Source organism: Rhineura floridana, chromosome 15 (genome assembly GCF_030035675.1).
Source record: "Rhineura floridana isolate rRhiFlo1 chromosome 15, rRhiFlo1.hap2, whole genome shotgun sequence".
NCBI classification, from domain to species: domain Eukaryota; kingdom Metazoa; phylum Chordata; class Lepidosauria; order Squamata; family Rhineuridae; genus Rhineura; species Rhineura floridana.
In genome coordinates this window covers 37,834,669-37,858,248 of record NC_084494.1, presented here as the reverse complement: position 1 = coordinate 37,858,248, position 23,580 = coordinate 37,834,669, and the positions used below count along the sequence as shown (strand labels likewise).

The 23,580-nt window shown below is 47.7% G+C and overlaps 1 protein-coding gene across 2 annotated transcripts in view; it reads right to left on the bottom strand.

The window, feature by feature from the left end:
* The window catches only part of RTN2 (reticulon 2), a 30,211-nt gene that overhangs the window by 4,975 nt on the left and 1,656 nt on the right, over positions 1–23,580 (bottom strand). For both annotated transcript variants that reach the window (XM_061598030.1, XM_061598029.1), the window contains exons 2-9: positions 20,911–20,955; positions 19,354–19,836; positions 17,954–18,184; positions 9,689–9,896; positions 9,117–9,255; positions 4,555–4,624; positions 3,811–3,857; positions 1,636–1,694 (exon numbers count right to left, since the gene is read on the bottom strand). In XM_061598030.1, the coding sequence (XP_061454014.1) occupies positions 1,636–1,694; positions 3,811–3,857; positions 4,555–4,624; positions 9,117–9,255; positions 9,689–9,896; positions 17,954–18,184; positions 19,354–19,836; positions 20,911–20,955 (1,282 nt within the window). The remainder of the gene's footprint in view (positions 1–1,635; positions 1,695–3,810; positions 3,858–4,554; positions 4,625–9,116; positions 9,256–9,688; positions 9,897–17,953; positions 18,185–19,353; positions 19,837–20,910; positions 20,956–23,580) is intronic.

The window sequence follows — 23,580 nt, the reverse complement described above, 5'->3', positions numbered from 1 at the left end:
GGTCTCAAACAGAGAAGAAAAGAGTCTTTGCTGTCACCTAGTACCTGATCCTGTAACTCAGGTGTGGGGAATCTTTGGTCCTCCAGCTGTTGCTGAACTGCAACTCCCATCATCCCTGGCCATTGGCCATGCTTGCTAGGGCTGATGGAAGTTAAAAGCTCAGCAAGAGCCAAAAGTTCCCCACCCCTGCCTTGACTGGAGACACAGAGGATCCAAACAAGGATCTTCTGGATACAAAGCACTGAGCTGTGGTCCTTCCCACAACTTCAGTCAGCCTTTGTACACAAGAAACTGCAACCCACACCCAGTTGTGAAAATAAATGCACGAACACTAAAAAAAAGCCAGACTTTTTTAAAAAAAAATCAATTTCTCCAGTAGCATTGAGACTGTCCACTGGGCAAGCATTGATAGCCATGCCCTAGTGCAGCCCTAGTGCAGCCCTAGAGGGCGCTGTGGTGCTAGGGCACAGGGGTGGTAGTGGTCCTGTACTTCATTTGTGGAGTACTGTTTACAAAACACATTCAGTATGCAATTTGTGAAAATTCATTGCATCCATGTGTGACATTTCCCCCCTCCACCAAATAGTTAATGCCACAAAGAATGCAACAGAGCTGTGAGACATTTTTAATCCACAAACTACCAAATGCAAGACCCCAAATGAAGCGCATGAAGACTGCAGAGAAACCGCCATATTCCCAGTAGAGAAAGATCAACCTTCTTTTATTTATTTATTTTTTAAATTAAATTTATATCCCATCCTTCCTCCCAGAAGCAGCCCAGGGTGGCAAATAAAAACACTAAAGACATTTTAAAATATCTTAAAAACAGATTTTAAAATATATTAAAACAAAATATCTTTAAAAACACCTTTTAAAAAAAAAAAGCATTAACATCTTCAAAAGTAATTCTAACACAGATGCAGACTAGGATAAGGTCTCTACTTAAAAGGCTTGTTGAAAGACAAAGGTCTTCAGTAGGTGCCAGAAAGATAACAGAGATGGCGCCTGACATTTAAAGGGAGGGAATTCCACAGGGAAGGTGCCGCCACACTAAAGGTCCGTTTCTTATGTTGTGCACAATGGAACTTCTGATAAGATGGTATCTGCAAGAGCCCCTCACCTACAGAGCACAGTGATCAACTGGGTATATAAGGGATAAAACAATCTTACACATATCCTGGTCCCAAGCTGTATAGGGCTTTCTACACCAAAACCAGAACCTTGAACTTGCCCAGTAGCTAATGGGCAATGTACGTACGTAAGTACTGCCTTCAAGTCGATTCCGACTTATGGCGACCCTATGAACAGGGTTTTCATGAGGCTGAGAGGCAGTGACTGGCACAAGGTCACCCAGTGAGCTTCATGGCTGTGTGGGGATTTGAATCCTGGTCTCCCAGGTTGTAGTCCAACACCTTAAGCACTACGCCACACTGGCTGCTGCCACATTCTGCACCAGCTGCAGCCTCCGGACCAACCTCAAGGGCAGCCCTTGTTTGCTTCTTTCTTTCTTTCTCCAACAAACATGACCATGAGCAAGCACACAGCACAATGGAAGGATTTTGCTCCCCTCGTGGCCCCCTTTCCTCTTGAGGAAAGGCAGGCGCAGTGGGAGAAGGAGACCCACGTGCAACTTACTTGGCTCTGAGGTTACTCAACTGATTCCTCACCAGCCCCACGTACTGGTCAATCTGTGCCTGAAAGCGAAAAAAAGAGGGGCAGGGGGTTCAAGGAGGTGCCACAAAGAAATTCAGCCTGCAGCTGCTCCGACCCACAACTCTGGGAGGCCCCTTTCCACTCTACAGTTTGGGAAACAGAAATGCAAAGTGTCTGTGTGAAAGTGTGTGTGTGTGTGCATCTGCAAGACAGAGAGTGAAAGCTTCAAAGGGCTACAGATTATAGTCCAGTGGTGGTGGTTGTTATGTGCCTTCAAGTTGATTATGGCTTATGGCGACCCTATGAATCAGTGACCTACAACAGCATCTGTCATGAACCACCCTGTTCAGATCTTGCAAGTTCAGGTCTGTGGCTTCCTTTATGGGATCAATCCATCTCTTGTTTGCCCTTCCTCTTTTTCTACTCCCTTCTGTTTTTCCCAGCATTAGACCAGGGATGGGCAAACTTTTTTCTGTTGGGGGTTACATTCCCTCAGGAGTAATCTGGTGGGAGGGGCACATGCCAGCGATGGACAGGGCTGAAGCCAGCTGGGGTGGGGCATCACCGCTTTCCTGTGGGGAGGGGCCGCAGCTCAGTGGCAGCGCACCCGCTTTGCAGGCAGAAGATCTTAGGGTCAATCTCCAGGAGAGACCTTGGAGAGCCACTGCCAGACAGTGCAGACAGTACTGAGCTAGAGGGACCCAATGGCCTGACTCAGTGTACGGCAGCTGCCTGTGTCTCCCTTTCTGCCAGCCGTTCACTTTCTCTGTCTCTCCATGCTCCCAGGCAGCCCGCTGGGCAGGAAGAAAGAGAGAGGGCCTTCGTGGCAGAAGGCCAACTTACAGAAGGCTTTTGAAACAAAGCTGATAATTGCAGGTTGCCCACCCTTATTCTAGCCTCATGGGAAATGAAACGACGCCATATACTGGGCTCTAAGGCTGAGGACATTGAACTTGTCAAGGATTATCAAAACCGTGGCGCTGTCATTAACCAAAATGGAGACAATAGTCAAGAAACCAGAAGAAGGCTAGGACTGGGGAAGGCAGCTATGAGAGAACTACAAAAGGTCCTCAAAAGCAAAGATGTATCACTGAACACCAAAGTCAGGATCATTCAGATCATGGTATTCCCGATCTCTATGAATGGATGTGAAAGTTGGACAGTGAAAAAAGCGGATAAGAGAAAAATAAACTCATTTGAAATGTGGTGTTGGAGGAGAGCTTTGCACATACCATGGACTGCGAAAAAGACAAATAATTGGGTGTTAGAACAAATTAAACCAGAACTATCACTAAATGATAGCTAAAATGATGAAACTGAGGTTGTCCTACTTTGGACACATAATGAGAAGACATGATTCACTAGAAAAGACAATAATGCTGGGAAAAACAGAAGGGAGTAGAAAAAGAAGAAGGCCAAACAAGAGATGGATTGATTCCATAAATGAAGCCACAGACCTGAACTTACAAGATCTGACGAGGGTGGTCCATGACAGATGCTATTGGAGGTCACCGATTCATCTTGTTTGGTCTTCCTCTTTTTCTACTCCCTTCTGTTTTTCCTAGCTTCCTCCTAGCTTTGCAAATTAAATGGCAGGTCTGCCCATCACTGAATCAAACATGGGCTCAGCAACTTGGCTACTTCCTCCTGTACTTAAGCAGCCTGCCTGTTTTTTTCTTTTTAAGAAATTAAATGCTATGCAAACATTCATGCATCGTCCATTTATTTTGTCCCATTTATTAAAAAAAATTAAGTGTAAAGCAAAACCGCCCTGGGGATTTTTTATGACATCATGATGGGGGGACTGACAGCCAATCAGAGTCATGCATAGCTGCTTCTGCTTCAAGCCGACACATGCATTATTATTAATCTTTGAAGAATGTGCACCAGGGAGCAAATCAGCACGTAGACTAAAGACGGCAGAGGAGCCTCCAGATTAGCCCCACGGTTCTAAAGACATGACACTTATCAACCAGCCCTATCTCCTGAGTAGCCACAGGCCAGGCCTGTGGGATGAGGAGGGCTTTTATGACAGCAGAAGTGGTTTGAGCCCCAGCACCTTTTCTTTTTTAGGAACTGAACACTTCCGTGAGGAGAGTCTACCAATTCCAGCTAACCCCTAATTCCGCTTCCCCTCCCCACACTCAGGTCACTCACCTGATGTTGTCTGTACAGCAGAGGGAAGGTAAATGCACTTATCACACCTGGAGAAGGAGAATAAAGAGAGCTGAGCATAGAAATCTGCTCCTCTGCCCTTCCCACTGTCCAGCCCCAACACTGACTGGGAGAGCCTGCAACTGGGGGAACTGGGGGGGATCGCCCTCCGCAGAGTTTTTGCTGAGAGCCTTTCCAAAATTTCGTTGGTTTTGAGTTGAAACACATGCTTGAAGAAAAACAACAAGGTCTCACAGGATCAACACTCTCACTTCCTTGATACACCCCCCTACACACTGTTCACCCAGTCTCTTTCAAGCAATCTGGAGGAAACAGCAGGAAACGACTGTAGCTCTTCCAGGGGTCATTTAACACTACCCCCAGACAGAAGTCTCATTTTTACAGCGGCAAGGAAGCACTTCCAAGAAATAGTTCCAATAATGAACAGCCAGTGTAAACTTTAATAAATAAATAAATCTGGCCAGGGTACCTGTGTCATAAACACCAAATATTCAACAGGCATAGTTTTTTTGTAGAAGTAGCACTAGGCAAAGCTTCACTAGCTGAATTTCTGTTTGCAATGTGCCTCTTAAAGGCTCTTGTATGTTTCTGTGGATATCAGGTTTTTAAAAGGGAGGGGGAGGCACAGAAGGCTCTCTCTGTCTATTCTAGCGCAACCCACTGAATTTTCCCCATGCTCTGCTCCCCACATGAAATGCTTTCTCCCTACCCAGCTCACCGCCTTACCCAGTATAAGCAAAGTCATCCCATTGAACACAGCTCCCACGTATGTGAGGATGTAGAACAGGAAAGCAAACTGAAAATGAACAGAGGGAGAAGAAAGGGGTCAGAAGGCTTGTCCAAGTCTTCCATTGGATCCAGTGGCACATGTCAGTGGGCAGTGGAATCTGCTGCAGGTTTTAGTCTGCCACTGATTGGCTGTATTCTCGTTGTAGGAACAAAGGGGAGGGGGAAGCACCAAGTGGTGATAAAAAGAAGGGCTTTGGCGCTAGGTAATGATCTGTTGTAGTGCTCTCTGCGTTTCGGAGAATATATCTCCTTCCTCAGGAACTGTGGTGCTGTATACGTCCTTTGTTCTATCCAAATAATAAAAATAATTTGCCGAAGCCCCACAGTGAACTGTATTCTCGTTGTGTAAAACCAGATTCAGAAAGTTTCAAGACCAGCTGGAGTGCAACCTTGGAAGTCTCCTTCTTGCCTCTTCAGAACTGAAGGAGAAGTCCCACCTGCTGGGTTGCTAGCAAGACTGGAGCCCTTTCCCATCTCCACACACTCTCTTCCCAGCATCTACCACAGGAGAAGACAAGATGAGCAGAGAGAAGGCAATATGGTGGCAAAAGCAGGATCTGATCCTTTGGTGCTTGCTTGGTTACTCTAAGCCTTACCAAGCAGCCAAGAGGTTGCAAGGAGGAGCCATGCTGGGATTTGCTTCAGAACACAGGAAGAGCCTAACTGCTGGATCAGGCCAACGGCCCATCTGTTCTCACAGTGGCCAACTAGATGTTCATTATGGGAAGCCCACTAACAGGACCTGAGTGCAACAGCCACACTCTCCCCACTTGTGATTCCCAGCAACTGCTATTCAGAGGCACACTGCTCTGATCCTTGAGGATAGCCATCATGATCAGTAGCCACTGATATCAGGCATTATCCTTCATGAATTTGTCAAAACCCCTTTTAAAGCTATCTAAGACGGTGGCCACCATTACATCCATACTTTAATTGTGTGCTGTGGGAAGAATTCCTTTCTTTTGTCTGTTCTGAATCTTCCAATGTACAGCTTCACTGGATGTCCACGAGTTTGAGTGTTGTGAGAGAGGGAGAAAAACTTTTCTCTATCCACCTCTCCATGCCTTGTACTATGTTGCCTGACTCGCCTTTTCTCTAAACGTGAAAGGCCCAAATGCTGCAACCTTTCCTCGTAGGAGAGTTGCTCTATCCCCTTGATCATTCTGGTTACCCTTTTCTGAACCTTGTCCAACTCAACAATATCCTTTGTGGAATGTGGCAACCATTCCCAATACAGTTGCATCATAGATGCCAACTGGATGGCTTCTATCTATATGTTTGTTGACACTCTCAAAGAACTGAGGGGAAGGGTCGGGACTCAGTCTTTGCATGTAGAAGGTCTGAGGTTCAATCCCCAATGGCATCACCAGGTAGGAATTGGAAAGATTCCCTCCCTGAACTCCTGGAGAGCTGCTACCAGTCAGTGTACGCAAGCTAGGCTAGATGGACTGATGTTCTGAGTCAGCGTAAGGCAGAATACTACGTTCCTAACTCTGAAAGGTTAGTGAGATGGGACTTACAGCATTGAGAACAAATTGGAGGGGTATCTATCACAGAGTTTGAAGGTGCCTCCAAAGTAATCCTGTCCAGCCCTTTGCCAAGCAAGGAATCTCACTTCTACAGCAGCCCTGATGGGTGGCCATCTCTCCTCTATTTAAAAACCAAGGAGAATCCACCATTTTTTGAGGCAGCCATTGCCACTGTTGAAGAGCTCGTACAGTCAGGAAGTTTTTCCTAATGTTTAGCTATCCATCCTTTTTCTTGTAATTTATTTTTATTTTACTTAACAAAATTTATATGCTGCTTAATCATAACAGAACTTCTAAAGTGGTTTACAAAAATAAAATAAAATACAATGATCAATAAAAGACAGTTAAGAACAGGAGGTATGTTTTAATCTCAACTTCTACATGTCTGGATAGACTTGCCTAAACAAAAATGTTTTAAGCAGGCTCTGACAAGAGTACAGCGAACCCACGTGCCTTATGTCAATAGGCAGGGAGTTCCAAAGTGTAAGCACTGCCATACTAAAAGAACAATTTCTTACAAGTGTGGAATGAGTAATTTGTTGATTGATTCTGGTCAAACCTTCTGGAGTAACCAAAATCAAAATTGCTGCATCATTTGTATGTTCCAGCCCTTCAAATATCTGAGATGGCTATCCTATTGTCTCTTTGTCATCTCTTCTTCAGCGTAAACACACCAACACCTTCAACTTTTCTTTATAGGGATCTCCGGTTGTATCCAACATTAGTCATACTCAGAGTAGACCCATGGAAATTAATGGACATGACTAATTTAATGAAGTGACTGATTACCGCCTTAGGCAAACAAGATAATATCAGAGATCATACAAGGGCGGCAGTTAAGTCTATAGCAAGGAAAGTAATTACTTTTTATGTTAACACTCTGTTAGAAAGAATGTCTAAGGTTTCCAATGTTAAATTGCCATGAAAGAAAAAAGTTAAATTAGCTTAACTTTAGAATCATCGAATAGCAGAGTTGGAAAAGGCCTATAAGGCCACCGAGTCCAATCCCCTGCTCAATGCAGGAATCCAAATCAAAGCATCCTTGACAGGTGGCTATCTAGCTGCCTCTTGAATGCCACCACCTCCCTAGGTAACAGGTTCCATTGACGTACCGCTCTAAGAGTTAGGAAGTTTTCCTGATGTTCAGCCAAAATCTGGCTTCCTGCAACTTGAGCCCATTATTCCGTGTCCTGCGCTCTGGGATGATCAATAAGAGATCCCGGCCCTCCTCTGGCAACCTTGCATGTACTTGAAGAGTGCTATCATATCTCCCCTCAGTCTTCTCTTCTCAAGGCTAAACATGCCCAGTTCTTTCAGCCTCTTCTCATAGGGCTTTGTTTCCAGTCCCCTGATCATCTTTGTTGCCCTCCTCTGAACCTGTTCCAGTTTATCTGCATCCTTCTTAAAGTGCAGTGTCCAGAACTGGACACAATACTCAAGATGAGGCCTAACCAGTGCCAAATAGAGGGGAACCAGTACTTCACATGATTTGGAAACTATACTTCTGTTAATGCAGCCTAAAATAGCATTTGCCCTTTTTGCAACCTCATTGCACTGATGGCTCATATTCAGCTTGTGAGCAACAACAATCCCAAGATCCTTCTCACATGTCGTATTGCTGAGTCAAGTATCCCCCATCTTATAACTGCAATTTGGTTTCTTTTTCCTAGTTGCAGAACTTTGCACTTATCCCTTTTAAATTCCATCCTGTTGTTTTCGGCTCAGTGCTGCAGCCTATCAAGATCCCTTTGAATTTTGTTTCTGTCTTCCAGTGTATTAGCTATCCCTCCCAATTTTGTATCATCTGCGCATTTGATAAGCATTGCCTGCACCTCCTCATCCAAGTCATTAATAAAAATGTTAAAGAGTACTGGGCCCAGGACCAAGCCCTGCGGTACCTCACTCGTTACCTCCCCCCAGTTTGAGAAGGAGCTATTGATAAGCACTCTGAGTACGATTCTGTAGTCAACTGTGGATCCACCTGACAGTTGTTCCATCCAGCCCACACTTAGCTAGCTTGCTAATCAGAATATCATGGGGCACTTTGGAAAAAGCTTTGCAGAAGTTGAGAAATATTATGTCCACAGCATTCCCACAGTCTACCAGGGAGGTTACCCAATCAAAAAATGAGATAAGATTAGTCTGGCAGAATTTGTTCTTGATAAATCCATCTTGGCTTCTAGTAATCACTGCATTGTTTTCAAGGTGCTTACAGACTGACCACTTTATAATCTGCTCCATAATTTTCCCAGGGATTGATGTCAGGCTGACTGGTCTGTAGTTCCCAGGGTCCTCCTTTTTGCCCTTTTTGAATATAGGGACAAAATTAGCCCTCCTCCAGTCATCTGGCACTTCACCCATCCTCCACAATTTCTCAAAGGTAATAGACAGTGGTTCCAAGAGTTCTTCAGTCAGTTCCTTCAGTACTCTAGGATGCAGTTCACTGGGCTCTGGAGATTTGAACTTGTTCAAACTGATTAGGCATTCCTTGTTTTCAGGTATTTAAAACAGAGTTATTTATTTAATCTGATTTATTTGCCCTTTCAGGTCCTGTTCTAATTGCACTTTCCTCTTTTGTTACAGTAAACATAATGAAAATTCTTGTTGAAAATGAGTAGTGGCGCATATTCATGTTTTGCCTGCAGGAGAATATTATACTGTCTTTGAAAGATACAAAATAATGTGTTTTTAATTGTTTTTAATGGATTTAATTTATTTTATATTGTTGTGACCCGCCCTGGGACCTACTGATGAAGGGTAGGTGGTAATAATAATAATTATTATTATTATTATTTAGGAGTATTAATTTCAATGAGTCTACTCTGAGTAAAACTCAGTTGGATACATCCTTTGGTCCCTAGGCCCCCTCACCGTGATAGCTAAATGGAACCTCCATGTCCAGAGGCAGTACAGCCTGATTCCTATCCACCCCACCCCACATGAAGCTGGGACTGTGAGCAGACCACCCACCTTCATGGACTCCACCATGTCATCCACCAGGAAGAGACGCTGCAGGGACTTTGTGCCCGAGGTGAAGTAGAAGACGACCCGTTCCGTCAGGCGTTCCAGCTGCTCCTTGGACAGTCCTAGGTCAGCATCCAGCTGGGCTCTGGACAAGGCAGGGGATTGGGGGCAGGGGAGGAAACATCAGGGTGCTGTGCCAAATACAACCTCAAGAGGCGTCCCTTGGCTCCCAGGCTATGCAGCTCAGATTGAGGATGCCCCCACAACCAGGAGCACCACAGAGGCTCCGGGGGGGGGGGGGCTTCACCATGAAGCAAGGCAGGGGAGGGGATTTTGGGATGCTGTTAAAGCAAACTGCCCCACAGATGGATCTGACCCCATTCTTGGGGCTTCTTCCTGCACAAGACCTATTGAAACGAACAGGAAGCTCTTGTGCACCATTTCAATGGGGCGCACGATACATTCCCAATGGTGGGTTGTGCTTCACATTAGTTCATGTCCTATGCAAATGGGTGCCACGCTGGTTTCCCCCTCCCCAGGCACCAAAATATCCCTGGAGCCAGCCCTAGCTTACTCACTGGAAGGGGTTGTTCCCTTCTCCCCGGTGAATGGCATGCAGCACTTTGCTGTAAACCCTGAGAGAGACGGTGATGCTGAGGGCAGCCAGGGAGATGTAGGAGGCCACGCTGATGATGCTGAAGTGCAGCAGGCACAGCAGAGCCACCATCAAGGCAGTGAAGACAAACGCCGATTTGCGGGTGTCCCGCCAGTAGACCAAGTCGGCCACTGCAGGGAGAACGTTACAATAAGCAACACACACACAAAAACCACACAAATGCCATTATGCTGATCTCCAAAGTCAGAACACAACAGCTCTGTAGTGGCATGGAATCTTGCAAAGAAACAATAAATAAATATTTTTTTAAAAAAGAGAGAACCACTCATGTCTCTAGTCCTTATGATTGCCCAGGAAGTTGCAAGTGGGCTATGCTAAAGGTCTCAGAGCCACTGGGACTGAAGGTGGGTCTGTTCTGACGGAGACGTTTGTGCTACTCCATGAGCAGTGACCAAAAATCTGGTGCATAAAAGCATTTGCACGTTGATTTCTTCCTCCCTAAGATTATCCCAGACGCTCGCTCTCCCCCAGCAACACAGTTCAGCTGGAAGGACCTGCACCCAAAGACTCCTCCTGGGCGCGATCCTCCTTGCAAACGTGCCTCCACCCTCTTGGCCTGAGGCTTCCTCATCCTCAGCTGCATCTTTGTCCTACCACTTCCCTTCAGCCACTGCACAGACTTTTCCAAGCCTCGTCCTTTCCCCTTCACTACACATGTATAAGTTCCCAGGTTCAAAAATCGGAAACAAGCTGTGACAATTCCTAAGTGTATCCATTCTGATACTAATTTTTACTTTTTCTATTTAATTCCTCCCTCCAAAAACATCATCTGAAGGGGGTCACCATGCAAGTAAAGGGACTAGGCCCCTTCTAGCCTCTCCCTGTAATCCAGGGGTGGGGAACCTCAGGTTTGGGAGGCCAGACAGGACTTCCCCAGGCCACACCCCTCACTTGCTCTGCTTTGCACCCTCCTTGATTGTTTCTGCCTGGCCAGAACGTCCCCTCAGACACCGAAGATGCCTCTTGTTGCCTGGATAGAGGACAGAGAGGGGTGGGCGAGCATGTGCAGAAACAAGCGTACTGCACAAAGGTAAAATTTACATCTATTGCCCCGCCCACTTTTGCCTCTGGCCCTGCCCACCACTGGCATGCGGCCCCCGAAAGGTTGCCCAGAAGTGAGTTTGGCCCTCAGGTTGACAAAAGTTCCTCACTGCAGCTGTAATCTAAACACCATGATTCCAAATGCCAGGTGTTGTGTGCCTGTGAGTTAAAGACAAACATAAGATTCTAAGCCGAGGAGGGTTGTGACCTCCACTGGAATCAGCTAATTCAACACCAAGAAGAAGAATTCCTAAAAGCCACCCACAGTCTGAGGCTGGATTATGTCTCCACGTGACAAACAAGAGCAGTCTTGGGGATGAGACTGAAGAGCCTGGCTGCAGGATCAGGCCAAAGGGGGCCTGTCTGGTCCAGCCTCCTGTCCTCAGTGGCCAAACAGAGGCGCCAATGGGAAGCCCACAAGCGGGACCTGAGCACAAGAGCCTCACCCTCCCCACTTGCAGTTCCCAGCAACTGGTTTTCAGAGGCTTAATGCCGATGACAAAAACAGCTGGTATAGCACAGTGGGGAGAACAGCCTGGCTGGGAGTCCAGAGTCTGCAAGTTCAAATCCCTGCTCGTGTCTCCTGGGTGTCAAGGGCCAGCTAAAGATCACCCCCACAGGGAGTGGCTCAGGGGTGACGTGCCACGCCACCTGTGCAGCCGTGGGCAAGCTACAGAGTCCCAAGGAGCCCAGTTGCCCCCCAGATGGCAGTTGCAGACAAGGAAGGGGCTGGCTGGTGCAGCTGTGGCAAGCTGAACAGGCCCTAGCCAGCTGGGAGGACTAGCCTCAGAGGGAGGCAATGGTAAACCCCCTCTGAATACTGCTTACCACGAACACCCTATTCACAGGGTAGCCATAAATCGGGATCGACTTGAAGGCAGTCCATTTCAATGTCTATGGCAGTGAAAGCAAAACATAGCCATCACGGCTAGTATCCACTGCTAGCCTTATCCTGCATGGATTCGTTTAATCCTCTTTTAAAGACATCCAAGTTGATGCATGTCAGGACCTCTTGTGGGAGCAAATTCCTGGCTTTACTGACGAGCAGTGTGAGCACCAGAAGGGGCAAAGGGGCCCATCTAGTCCAGCATCCTGTTCTCACAGTGGCCGCCTAGATGCCACAAAGAGAAGAAGCCCACAACCAGGATCTGAGCACAACAGGAACTCTGCGACTTGCGATCCCCAGCAGCTCGGAAAGTGCATTCAGAGGCACATTCTGCCTCTGGTGCTTGAGGAAGCACACAGCCCTCACAACTAGTAGCCACTGGTAGCCTCTTCCTCCATTAACTTGTCACGGGGGAGATGTCTATTCTGTTTCCTGCCCAAGGTTCTCGTCTCCCAGTGCTGCCGAGTCAACTCAATGGCCTCTGTCCAGGTTTCCGTGGCAGCGGCAGATCCCGTGACCAAAAGAGACTCAGAGGCCAGAGAACTCTGATCTGCCCTGGAGACTCACCCTGTTTTGGGGTTAAGGTTGGTCACACTGACTAAGGCACACTCAGAAGCAGAAAGTGGCCCTCTGCCTCCCCCACCCCAGCGCAATGCCAGCCTCCTGCACCTAGCTTGGAGGTGGGAGATGCCCCTTCTGACCCAGCAGGCTCTGCCTCCCCATCCCAGAGGTCGCTGTCACTTAGTGGCAATGGGGAAATGTTCTGTGCATGGTCAGAGGCAGTCTTCCTCACCTCCCAAGTTCCGCGGCTAAAGTTTGGCATGGATCAAAGGTTCCAAGGTAGCCTGGAGACATGCTTGAGGCCTCCCAAGAAAAAGCCTGAGGCTCAGGTCGACAGGCAGATCTGAACGTTTGGGGCTGTAAGGCTCAAGCAATACCCGCCACAGCTTCCCACTGGCCTCCCCACCCCCCTCGGAACAGGTAAACCAGAGAGTCAATGCTGGGCTAATGTTCTGCCATATTTGTATGCCTGCAGTGCAGCCTTCCTCAACCAGGTGCCCTCCAGATGTCTTGGACTGCATCATGCTGACTGGGGCTGGTGGAACGTACAGTCCCAAACACGGTTGAGGAAGGCTAGCCTTGCAGATGGCCCCACCGATCCTAGCAGAGAGAGGGGGGAGGATGGAAAGACAGTCAAGGAAGCAAAAGATGCCTTCAGCTGTCAGATGCCTCATGTCCCCTCCCCCTCCCCAATAACTGACAGGCCCAAATGCCAGGCAGGCTGTGAAGGCAGAAGAGATTCAGAGGGGGCTGGGGCAGAAAGGCAGGTCCCAGGGATAGGGATTTGGGGGTTCCCCATCATCCATCTGCTACAGCATCCACATCGTGCCCCCAAACACCTAGTTTGCCTCCCCTGATCTCATACTCCCCCGACAATACACACAATGCACCCCTCCCCCATGCCGCTCCATGTTCATCCCAGATGCCCCCCTCACCCTAAGTAGCTCAGTTTAAGCCCCCCAATAACCACAGCCCCCGTGTCAGCCGGGGATGCCTCTCCCCAGCCCAGGCCAGCCCCTTCCTCTGCAAAGTCTCTTCCATCCATCTGTGCTTTTCCGTCCAGCAATGCCCAGTTGGGATATTTTTAAAAGAAAAAAAGGGGTCTCCCACCTTTATTAGCCATGGCAACCCCCTTTTCTTGCAGTTCTGATGCTCCTTGCGGCTCTGCAGAAACCTCACCGCGCACGGGTGTCTGGCTGGAGGAGGGGTGCCCAGGCACAGGAGGGGGGCTGGGAAGCGCATGTTGGGGGGGGCTATTTATAGCTGACGAATCCCAGCTGCTGTCTCCCATCACAGAGTCTCATCTTGCTCTGCTCTGGTGGCCAGAGAAGGTTTTGCTAACCCAGGGAGGCCCCCAAAGGGCGGGGGAGCACCGGCACTCAGTGGTGGCTGTGAGCTGGCACTCCTGGTCTCCATCTGCAGTGAAGGTAGAGGGATTGTGTGTGTGCATGTGTGATCTGCCTAGGATTAATTTGAACTGGAGCTTAGCCCTGAACCTATTTTCAATGCCACCACTAAATAATAATTAGAGGTGCCTAGTAGGAAAACATATTATATTCTGAATGACTTTCCAGCTTTTCTGAGTTTCACAGAAATCTTAACAACACGCAGAGTTCTGCAAAACTCACAAGCTTCACACCCTCTCCTACATCTACTTATGTGAATTCAAGAAAAGGTGCTGTTTCACCTGTCTTATAGCCGCCTATTTTGCATCCAGGTAGCAACCATGCCCCACTGAATTAATAATAAAGAGAATGTCACTGAACATGTGCAGAATGCCTTTTCTTCACAGGTGGCTTGCATCCCATGAGGAGCAAGGCTCTTGGATCAGGCAGACGTAGGCCCCAGTACCTATTATCTTTAGCAACTGACCATTGTGTGGGCCATCACTTCAGTGCTGGGAACTGTGCTGTAGCTGTGTGTGAGTCAAGAGATGTGCTCTGGCATCCTCTGCCACACTGCAAGGGCTCCTTTCCGGCTCTTCATTGGCACTGTTCTGTCACCCTAAACAGCCACTTGCTTTGTATGAGAATTAATCTGTGTGTCTGCTTGCTTTACTCCCGCGTTTTCAGGACATTTGCTATGGTGTTGTTAAACATATCTCTGCAGCTTTGAGAACTTGAAACTTCAAAATAAAAAACAAAACTGCCCTTCTCCAAATCCTAGCAAGAACAAGGAAGTATATACTGAGTCAGAGCAATGGTCCATCTAGCTCAGTATTGTCTGCACTGACTGGCAGCAACTTCCAGGGTTTCAAGGAGGAGTCCTCCCCAGCCCTAACTGGAGACGCCACCAGGATTGAACCTGGGACCTTCTGCAAGCCAGGCAGATGCTCTCTCCCTGAGCTACGGCCCTTCCCAAGATCTTCTCGGATACCCAAAGGGCACAGCTGCAGTTTGTACATGTTAAAGAAAGTAGCTGGGGAGAAAGGAAGAAGAAGACCATCCCAAAGAAAGCAAGGAGATCCTCATCCTGCTGGCCTTCCCTAGGTGCAGGGAGACCCTTGCCTTTGGATGCCTGTTCCCCTAAAGGTGTGCCTTCACTTCGACATCCCCAGGGCAAGCACACGGCTGGTGTTGAATGAAGAGGTGCGGGAGCAGCCTCAGTAAGGAATAAAAGTTCACTTATCCCTGCCACTCAAAATAAGCTTTCGGCTGCCCCAGATCAAGCACCTCTGTGATCAGGACCCTGTGGCCTCTTTCAGACGTGCCACCATCCTCACCAGACCAGGTAACTACTTTTCTGCAATGCACTTTAGCACACAAGGTCAACAGGATAACAGGGGTTAAAAATGGGGTGTGATGCCCCCAAACAAACTCTGGGCATGCCCACATCACTGGGAGACCATCTCCTCTGCAATTTTCCCATTCTTTATTCAGGCTGTTCATGCAGCTCTATACATATGTATATAAAAAGGAACTGGGAGCCAGGAATCGTGAACTAGGAACCAACGTCAGCCTTGCATGGCGGGCTGGGTGTGCAAGACAAAGAGAGTTCCTACTCAGGTGTTCTGCTCCAGAGTGTGTGTATGTGTGGGGGGAGGGGAATCTCTGGGGGGGGGCACATGCATGAATTCGCTCCAATTTATGCTGCGCTCAGCACAGCAGCTATTTATACCCGCTGACTTGACTTGGCTACAATTCTGCTCCAGGCACGCTGCCAGGGGTTGTGAGTAGAGATGTTTCCTGGGTGAAGCAGGCCTTACTAGGCCAATGCAATGAAGCCAGGCAAATGGCAAAGTGCAGGCGCTCGGCAGTCTAGCAGCACAGGGAAGGGGGTGGGCGGGCACTTGGTGGAAACCCACTGACACTCACCCACAGATATCCACAAACAATAGCCTAAGAATATGGGTACTCACAAGTTGCAGAATAAGGACTCTAACTAAGCAAACACATGGAAGATTTCATTTCTTTCATTTTAATATACAGTGGCAGGTTTCTAGTCCTCATGGATGTGGCAAAAAAAAGAAAAGAAAGGCAGTATGCTTCTGAATACCAGTTGCTAGGAAACCACAGCAGAGGAGAGCACTCTTGTGCTTAGGTCCTGCTTTTGGGCTTCCCATAATGGACATCTGGCTGGCCACTGTGAGAACAAAATGCTGGACTAGATGGGCTACTGGCCTGATCCAGCAGTTATGTTCTTAAAAACCACCCCCCAAAAAACACATTCCCAGTGTCTACACAAGGCTCACAAAGCAGGATGGGTTATTAAGGAATGGAATCCCATCATTCTCAGGGCCCTCAACATGTCTCTGCACCCCAGTCCCTGATACGAATATCACAATTACAAGATTGTCTCCAGTGTTAGTTCTACTCAAAGTAAACCCATTGAAATTAATGGTCATGACTACCCAACTAGGGCCCATTTCTTTCAATGGGTCTACTCTGAATAGAACTTAGTTGGCGACAACCCATAAAATCTAAGAGCGTGCCAGCAACCAACACAGATTAGTGAGGACAAAGGCAGAGATGTACAAAATGTCAGCGTAACTAACACAGGAAGTTGCTTTATCCTTAGTCAGGGCCAGAGCTTGGAAGATTACTTTTAAAAAGTAATAAATTACAGTTACATGGTCCCAAAAAGTAGTAATTACCGTTACAATTACAATTGCTCTGAAAGTAACTGATTAGTTTACTTTTCCTCCAAAGTAATCACTACAATTACATTTCAGTTACTTTTAAAAAAAGCCTACAAGGTGCTGGCCTTGGCTGCTGCACATCTAAGTAGCCTAAAACAACATTAAAAATAAACAGGTAGTAGAATAATTATTTTTATTCATAAGATAGCAATGGTGGTCTCTCTGCTGGTAAGGGTGGTGGGGAGGGAGGCTGAGGCCACTAATCAGATCTTTGCACCCCAAACCAAGTGCAACCCCCCCACTCAGCCAGTCAGCATAATCTCTCTCACTTAACCATCTCCCAGACCCTGCCCTGCCACCAACTAAGGGACACTCACGCAAGCAAACATTTTCCCCTGAGATGCAAAAAGGTCAAAATACTGCAAATGCAGCACAGTAGGCAGAGAGGGTGGTGGAGGCCACTTTGTGTGCCAAGTGCAAACACAGTATTCTCTCTCTCTCTCTCTCTCTCTCTCTCTCTCTCTCTCACACACACACACACACACACACACACACACGCACACACGCGCGCGCGCGTCATCTTTCACCTCCACAGTTCTTTATCTCCATTCCTGCTGCCTCCTTCTCCTCCTTTATCCATGTTCTTCACCTCCGGCTCCTTTTTCCCTCCACTCCATTCTTCACCACCACTATCCATTTTTTAAAATAATTGTTTTCTCCACTCCACCTCGTCTCACTCTCCGCCTCCTCCCTCGTCTCCTCCTACCCATCCACAGAGCATGAGGAAAGAGCGACAGAAGCCCAGTTTGAGGCACATGATTTTCATCCACAAATCAGAGGAGCAGAAGACTTCCCCTGCTCCCCCTCCCCAAGTAATGCCCAAAAGTAATTCTGGAAACGTTACAATTACTCCACAAAAGTAGTAAAATTACTCCTAGTTCTATTACAATCAAAATGTAAAGGAATTACCCACTTGTTACTCAAAAAAGTAATGAATTACAAGTAATTCGTTACTTGTAACTAGTTACTTCCAAGCTCTGGTCAGGGCAGTGGTCCATCTAGCACAGAAGTGGCTTTCCAAGATCCCATCATCTGCAGACGGACCTTAGCTCAGTCCCAGAGTGTCTGCTTTGTATGCAGAGAGTTGCAGGTTCAATCCCCAGCCTCTCCAGCTTAAAAGGATCTCAATTAGCCAGTGATGGGGAAGACTGTTCTTTGCCTGAGACAGCCTTGAAGAGTCACTACAGGTCAGAGGAAACAAAGAGCGTTCTAGAGAAGCCAGCCTTGTCTGAGGCAGCTTCTCATGCAGAGGTCGAACCCAGCCCTGCTACCTGAGACTCTGTTAACTGGAGATGCAATCTGGGAGCTTTTGTCTGCAAAGTGCATGTGCAGCCACTGAACTATGACCCCTGCTTGGGTTTCATAACAGGTACCACTACAACCATTTTGCATGTACCTCTCATCATTGTTTGGGATCAGCATGGCATTTAATTAATCTGGGACTATCCAAAAACTGCCTTGGTCAACCTGGTGCCCTCCAGATGTTTTGGACTACAAATCCCATCAGCCCCAGCAAGCAGTTTGCTCAGTTGTTTGCTCACCTATGATGCATATTTCCAGAGTGTTCCCTGATTGGTCTGGTTCACCTTGATGTTGCTCTGTGATTGGCTCCTGGCCTTCGTCCTGTACCTCCTCTTCCCTCTCTTCATTCATCGGTGGGTGTTGGTAGAACTCGGAGGTCATTCTTCGGTGTTGGATGGCGTCAGCACCACAGGGAGCACTCTCTTCTGGGTGCGGCACTAAGGCGTTGTGTGGCAGGTCATCCAAGGAAGCTGCGGGAACAGAGTTGACAACCCACGAGCACAAGGTCACAACTCTTTTTTCTTTTTTGCCGTGGATGAATTAATCTGGAATCATTACCACCTCCTAGTTCTTCACAATATCACATATTTATGCAAAGCTTTTTTTAAAAAACAAAACGTTAGAAAGCTCTGCAATGTTTTGTATAAGGTGCAAACGTTCACTTTCAGCTGGAGAACATTTTCTGTGCCTCAGATCTGGGCTTTGCCATATAGAGTCACATTTATACAAACAATTAATTACTCCCTAGTGAGGGTCAGGATCCCATTTCATCCACATGGAAGGCTGGGGAAGATCCACCAGTGACCATTCTTTTGCCTCCCCCCCCCAATTGTAGTTAAGCTGTGCATTAGATATCACTCCAATGAGCGAAGGGGATGAGGGGGTCCACCCCCCCCTTGCTATTGCAGCAGCTGCTCCACAATCTCTTGTTCTTCACATTATGAGAGTAAAAAAACAAACAAACCGAAACCAACATTTTGCTTTCCATGCTGAAAATATGACATTTCAGAAATCTTGAGCCTCCCCATTTAGACAAATTGCTCCAGTGGAAACATTTCTCCCAAGAAGAGTCTCATGAGCAGGAGGGAGACTAAGGCATGACGACATCTGTCAGCCACTGAAGGTGCAGCTCCTCCAAGCCTGCTTTCCTCTACCCTCCCCATTCCTTTTTCCTTTTGTGTTGTGCCTACAAGGTTGTGGGCAGGGACTGTCTTATCTTTTAATACATGTACAGTGCTGAGAAAGTGTAGTGCTGTTGTTGTTGTTGTCAACCTCCCATACTTTGAACTTGACCATCCTTGGCATATTTTCCCTTTTAAAAAACAACAGCAACTTTGAATTTAAAGCAGTCCGTTTATTTTCGGACATAGAGATACAAGTATGAAACCCTGATTTCCAGTATCTCATACATTTCAGAAAGCCCACTCAGCATTCCACTTTTACAAATTTCTCTGTTTAGAAATTGATGAGCTGTTTTGTTTTTAAAGATGCCAGTATCAGTTTCCTCTCACTGGCAAAGACAGAAAGAGAAGAGTCATGTTTTGTAGCCCCATTTCCACCCCACGGCACACACACACCCATATCTCCTGGCATGGCTATTTCTGGGTGCCTCCTCCGCCGCCTCCTTCTCTCCCTGTACCTGAGGATGAATCGCTGCTGCTGCTGCTTTGACCCCCTTCCTCCGGCACCTGCGTGATGGAGCTGTGATGTGGAGGTCCTTCTGCCGCCCTGTCTCCGTCCATTCTGTCCTGTTCGCTGACGTAGGACATGTGAGCATCCCAGCCTAGTCCTTGGCAGCTACCTGGAGGCGGAGTCCCCTCACCCTCTGGGGATGGGCAGAGGCTGGGGATGTTCTCCAAACTGTCCCCCAGAGCCGGCACAAAGGTCTCGCAGGTGTCTGTGCGCGGCAGTGGGGCCCGTGCCCGGCGGGTCTGGGAGTCCCGCCTGCCTCGGGGGCCGTGATCCCCCAATGTTGGGCTGCTGTTGAGGGGCCCTGAGATGGTGATGTAGGAAAAAGTCAACTCTCGGGGCGTCCCCCATTCCACGGAGGCCTCCTCGTCCTCATCCTCAGAGAATTCCCGCGCCGTCTGCAGCTCAGGAAAATCGGATTCATCATTGCCACCTGGGGTAGGAAAGGACAATGGGGACAAGGTCGCCTCCACCTGGATGCAATTGCACGCGGGCCCACCCTCTTGCCCCTGTGCTGGAAGATGTGGAATCCAGGCACACCTTAAGTGGGTAAATCTGACATATCAGATGCTTTTAAAAATGTTGTAAAGATGTTTTGTTTTTCAGATTATTAAAAAATATGTTATGTTTTTAAGATGTTTTTAGAGATGCGTTGAGTGTTTCATCACTTGTTGTTTGCCTCCCTGGGCTCCTTCTGGGAGGAAGATCAGGACAGAAATTAAATAATGAAATAAACAAAGGTGTGGGGGAACCTTTGGCCTTTCAGATGTGATTTGTTTATTGGTTGTTATTTATTTATTAAACTTCTTCTATCCCGCCCCTTCCTCCCAGGAGGAGTCCAGGCAGGAAACAGAGGACAAAACACTAGGAACATCTTAAAACATCTCTAAAACAAAACACACTTAAAACATTTTAAAAATAAAACATCTGAAAAACACCTTTTAAAAAATCTTTAAAAACAGCTAAAAAAGCAGTTCCAAAACAGATGGCGAGAGATGGCCCCTGTCTAATATTTATCATGATGTCAGACGTTTCAAAGTTGGCCTGCAGGGTGGGGAGAGATAAAGATTTAAACTATACACTGATAGCAAACTCACTGTCTGAGTGAGGATCCTTATGGAGCCAGAACTGCACCATCCATGATCAAGAGAGGAGCACCAGCAGCCTTGGAGGAACTCCAACACTTGCAGAAGTATAGAGGGGGAGAAACCCTAAGGGGAGGGATCTCCCTCAAAATACCCTATGCATAGAGAGTCTACTCAGAGAGCATGGAGTGATGGCTGCTGGAGGGGAAGGCAAAAAACCAGTGGTGGGGCAGGATGGAATGGAGGACCCTGGAAGCTGGCACGGCTGGCTGGCACTTTGAACATGGGCCCTCCACACTGCATCATGTTGCTGCAAGTCCCACTTGTCTTGGCTCATTCTCATTTAAAGCCAGAAAACATGGGCCCTCTTAAACCAGGTTTGGACCCCTGCAAACTCAAGACCTTGTGTCATGGATACTCACCATCCGTAGAGTCAGGTGTAGTGGAAGCGGTAGAAGGAGATTCTTCTGCAAAAGACAAAGGGAAAACCTTACAATCCAGAGCGACACACACTTCTGGTCATACAGAACAGGAAGACTGAAGTTTGCCCCGGTTCGATTCTCCCCTATGCCATGAACTCACGGGGCATCATTCTCTCCTGTTTACAACATGAGGGTAATAGTACTGACCGATTTTACAGGGTTGCTGTGTAAGGATTATGGAGATAGTGCTGGCAAAGTGTTTAGAACCAGCACATTTGAATCTGCCTTCTATAGAGACCCAGCGTGGTGTAGTGGTCAGGTTGGCAGACTAGCACTGGGGAGATGCAGGTTCAAATTCCCACTCAGCCATGATGAGGCTTGGTGTCCACTGCCCACCCTAACCTACCTCGCAGGGTTGCTATGAGGTTAACAGTGTGTGTGTGTGTTACTTTGATTGGTAAGAGCCTTCCTTCAACGGGAGGGCAAGGCAGGGGAACTGAACCTGGGACAAAGCCTGTGCTCTACCAACAAGCTATGAATTCCAAGGCACCACCCATCAACTCTTGAAGCCCCTCAAGGGAGCCATGCCCTGATCTAAGATGGGCCACATCAGTAACACCACCACCCTTTTGCTGGGATTAGGGCTTTTAAAAAGAGAGCGCAAAAGACAGATAAAGAAAGAGGAGAGACTGCTTGCTCCAAGGAGCTTAGTCTAAAGCAGCCTTCCCCAGGCTGGTGCCCTCTAGATATATTGGACAATTCCCATTACCCCAGCTAACCACGGCTCTATGATGGGGAGACGGATGAGAGTTGTAGTCCAAAACATCTGGAGGGCTCCACATTCCAATATAATGATTCAGCAGTTGACTTGCTGGCATGCCAGGCTGGGCTAGCTACTTCCACTTACTCTGGCTGGGCACATGGAAGGATGATGCCCTCTCCGATGCACACGCATATCAGCACAAGATCCAGGAAATGACCTCAGTCTACCCCACCCTGACTGAGAGCCTACAGTGCAGAAGCATGGAAGCATATGTAATGCACCATCTCTCATTCCGCAGTCATTCTAACTCTCCTTCTATTGTTTCCTCTCACCAGCAGCAGAAATGTCAGGAAGCAACTGATGGAATGATAGAGGATGAGCAGGACTGGGGTCACTAGGGGGCGCTTTGCTACCATGCCTCAACTTACCCCATACCCATCCACTAGGGGGCATGATTAGGGCAGGAGTCCTGATTTGGGAGTGAGATTCTGACTACCAGTCATGCTTTTCTGTACTGGACTGGAGCCCACTCCAAATTAATATTCACTAATAGGCAAAAAACCTTGCGGTTTAGGAACATACCTATAGCCCACAGCTATTCTATCAAACTTTAAAAAGCAGGGAAATTGGGCAGCTATAGTGAATGCACCAGGGGAGCAGGAGACCTGAACTCCCCTCTGACATATTGTACTGCCCTACAAATTGATCAAAATGCAAACACCATTTCAGTTGGTCTTTCACAGTCCAATCCAGTTCCTGTATAGCTTGGAAGAATTTAGTGCATTCACTATAGCTCCCAATTTCCCTGCTTTTTAATCCGGGAGGTAAGAAATGGGATCAGATGGACCAACCAATCCCAGAACGCTCTGAGGCCAGACGCGCAAGCAGGCCCTGTCAGGCATGGGGAAGCTTCCCAGGTTCTACAAAGACAGACTCTGGGCCCACTTGTGGAACTGCTTGGGCACTCTCCTGTCCTGCTTCCACCCTGCGAGCACACACAGAAAATGCTTTCAGATTTAGACCTTAGACTCGTTTCATGGATATGCAGCTAGCCCAGTATCCAGGGAGGGGACACCGCTGCTTCAGAGGATGTTCGGTCAGCACCATGGTGGAGAAGCCCCCTTAGCAGAACAGAAGCCCCACATCCTCACATGGGCCTGTGGAATGCCACAGAAAAGGTGCCTCACTCCTGTTGCAATGTTCCCACAGTGTGCTAGGAATTGTACCCAACAGCACTCCCCTCATAAAAGCAACAGGGCCAAAGGTTGGAGCTGCCCCATATAAAATTCCACAGAGCCCTTTAGGCTTACTTGTCTTTGCAAAAGTCTGCCAGCTGTCAGCAGCAACCACTTCTGCCTTTCTGCTCCCCTTTAATCCCACATAATGTTTACAAATCTCACTCCCTACAAAAGCTTGCTGGAAGGGAATGATTTTCTCTTACACGTATGGGGTCCGTAGTGGCACATTTTCAACTCTGTCTGAAATTTAGCTCTCCATCCAGCCCTCTCTGCTCCCACCACCGCTTTCACGACTGCCTCTTGGGTTGCTGCCCGTTTGTAAGTGGAGACAGCTGCAAGGCGGCTTCTGGGCAGAAATACACACCTGATTGCAGCCTTCCTGTAAACCCTTTTGTATGCATTCATTGGTGTTTCTGTGTCCAGCTGTTAACTGCAGTGCAATCCCTTACATGTTTATTAGAAAGGGCTTACTCCATAGTAAGTGCATCACCCAGCATTGCAGCCATGAACAGAGATTCCTTCCCACAGCAATGTCCTCTCTAGAGGTAGTGGGCTCTCCGACACTGGAGGCCTTCAAGAGGCACCTGGAGAGCCACCTGGATTCCTGCATTGAGCAGGGGATTGGACTGGATGGCCTTATAGGCCCCTTCCAACTCTACTATTCTACGA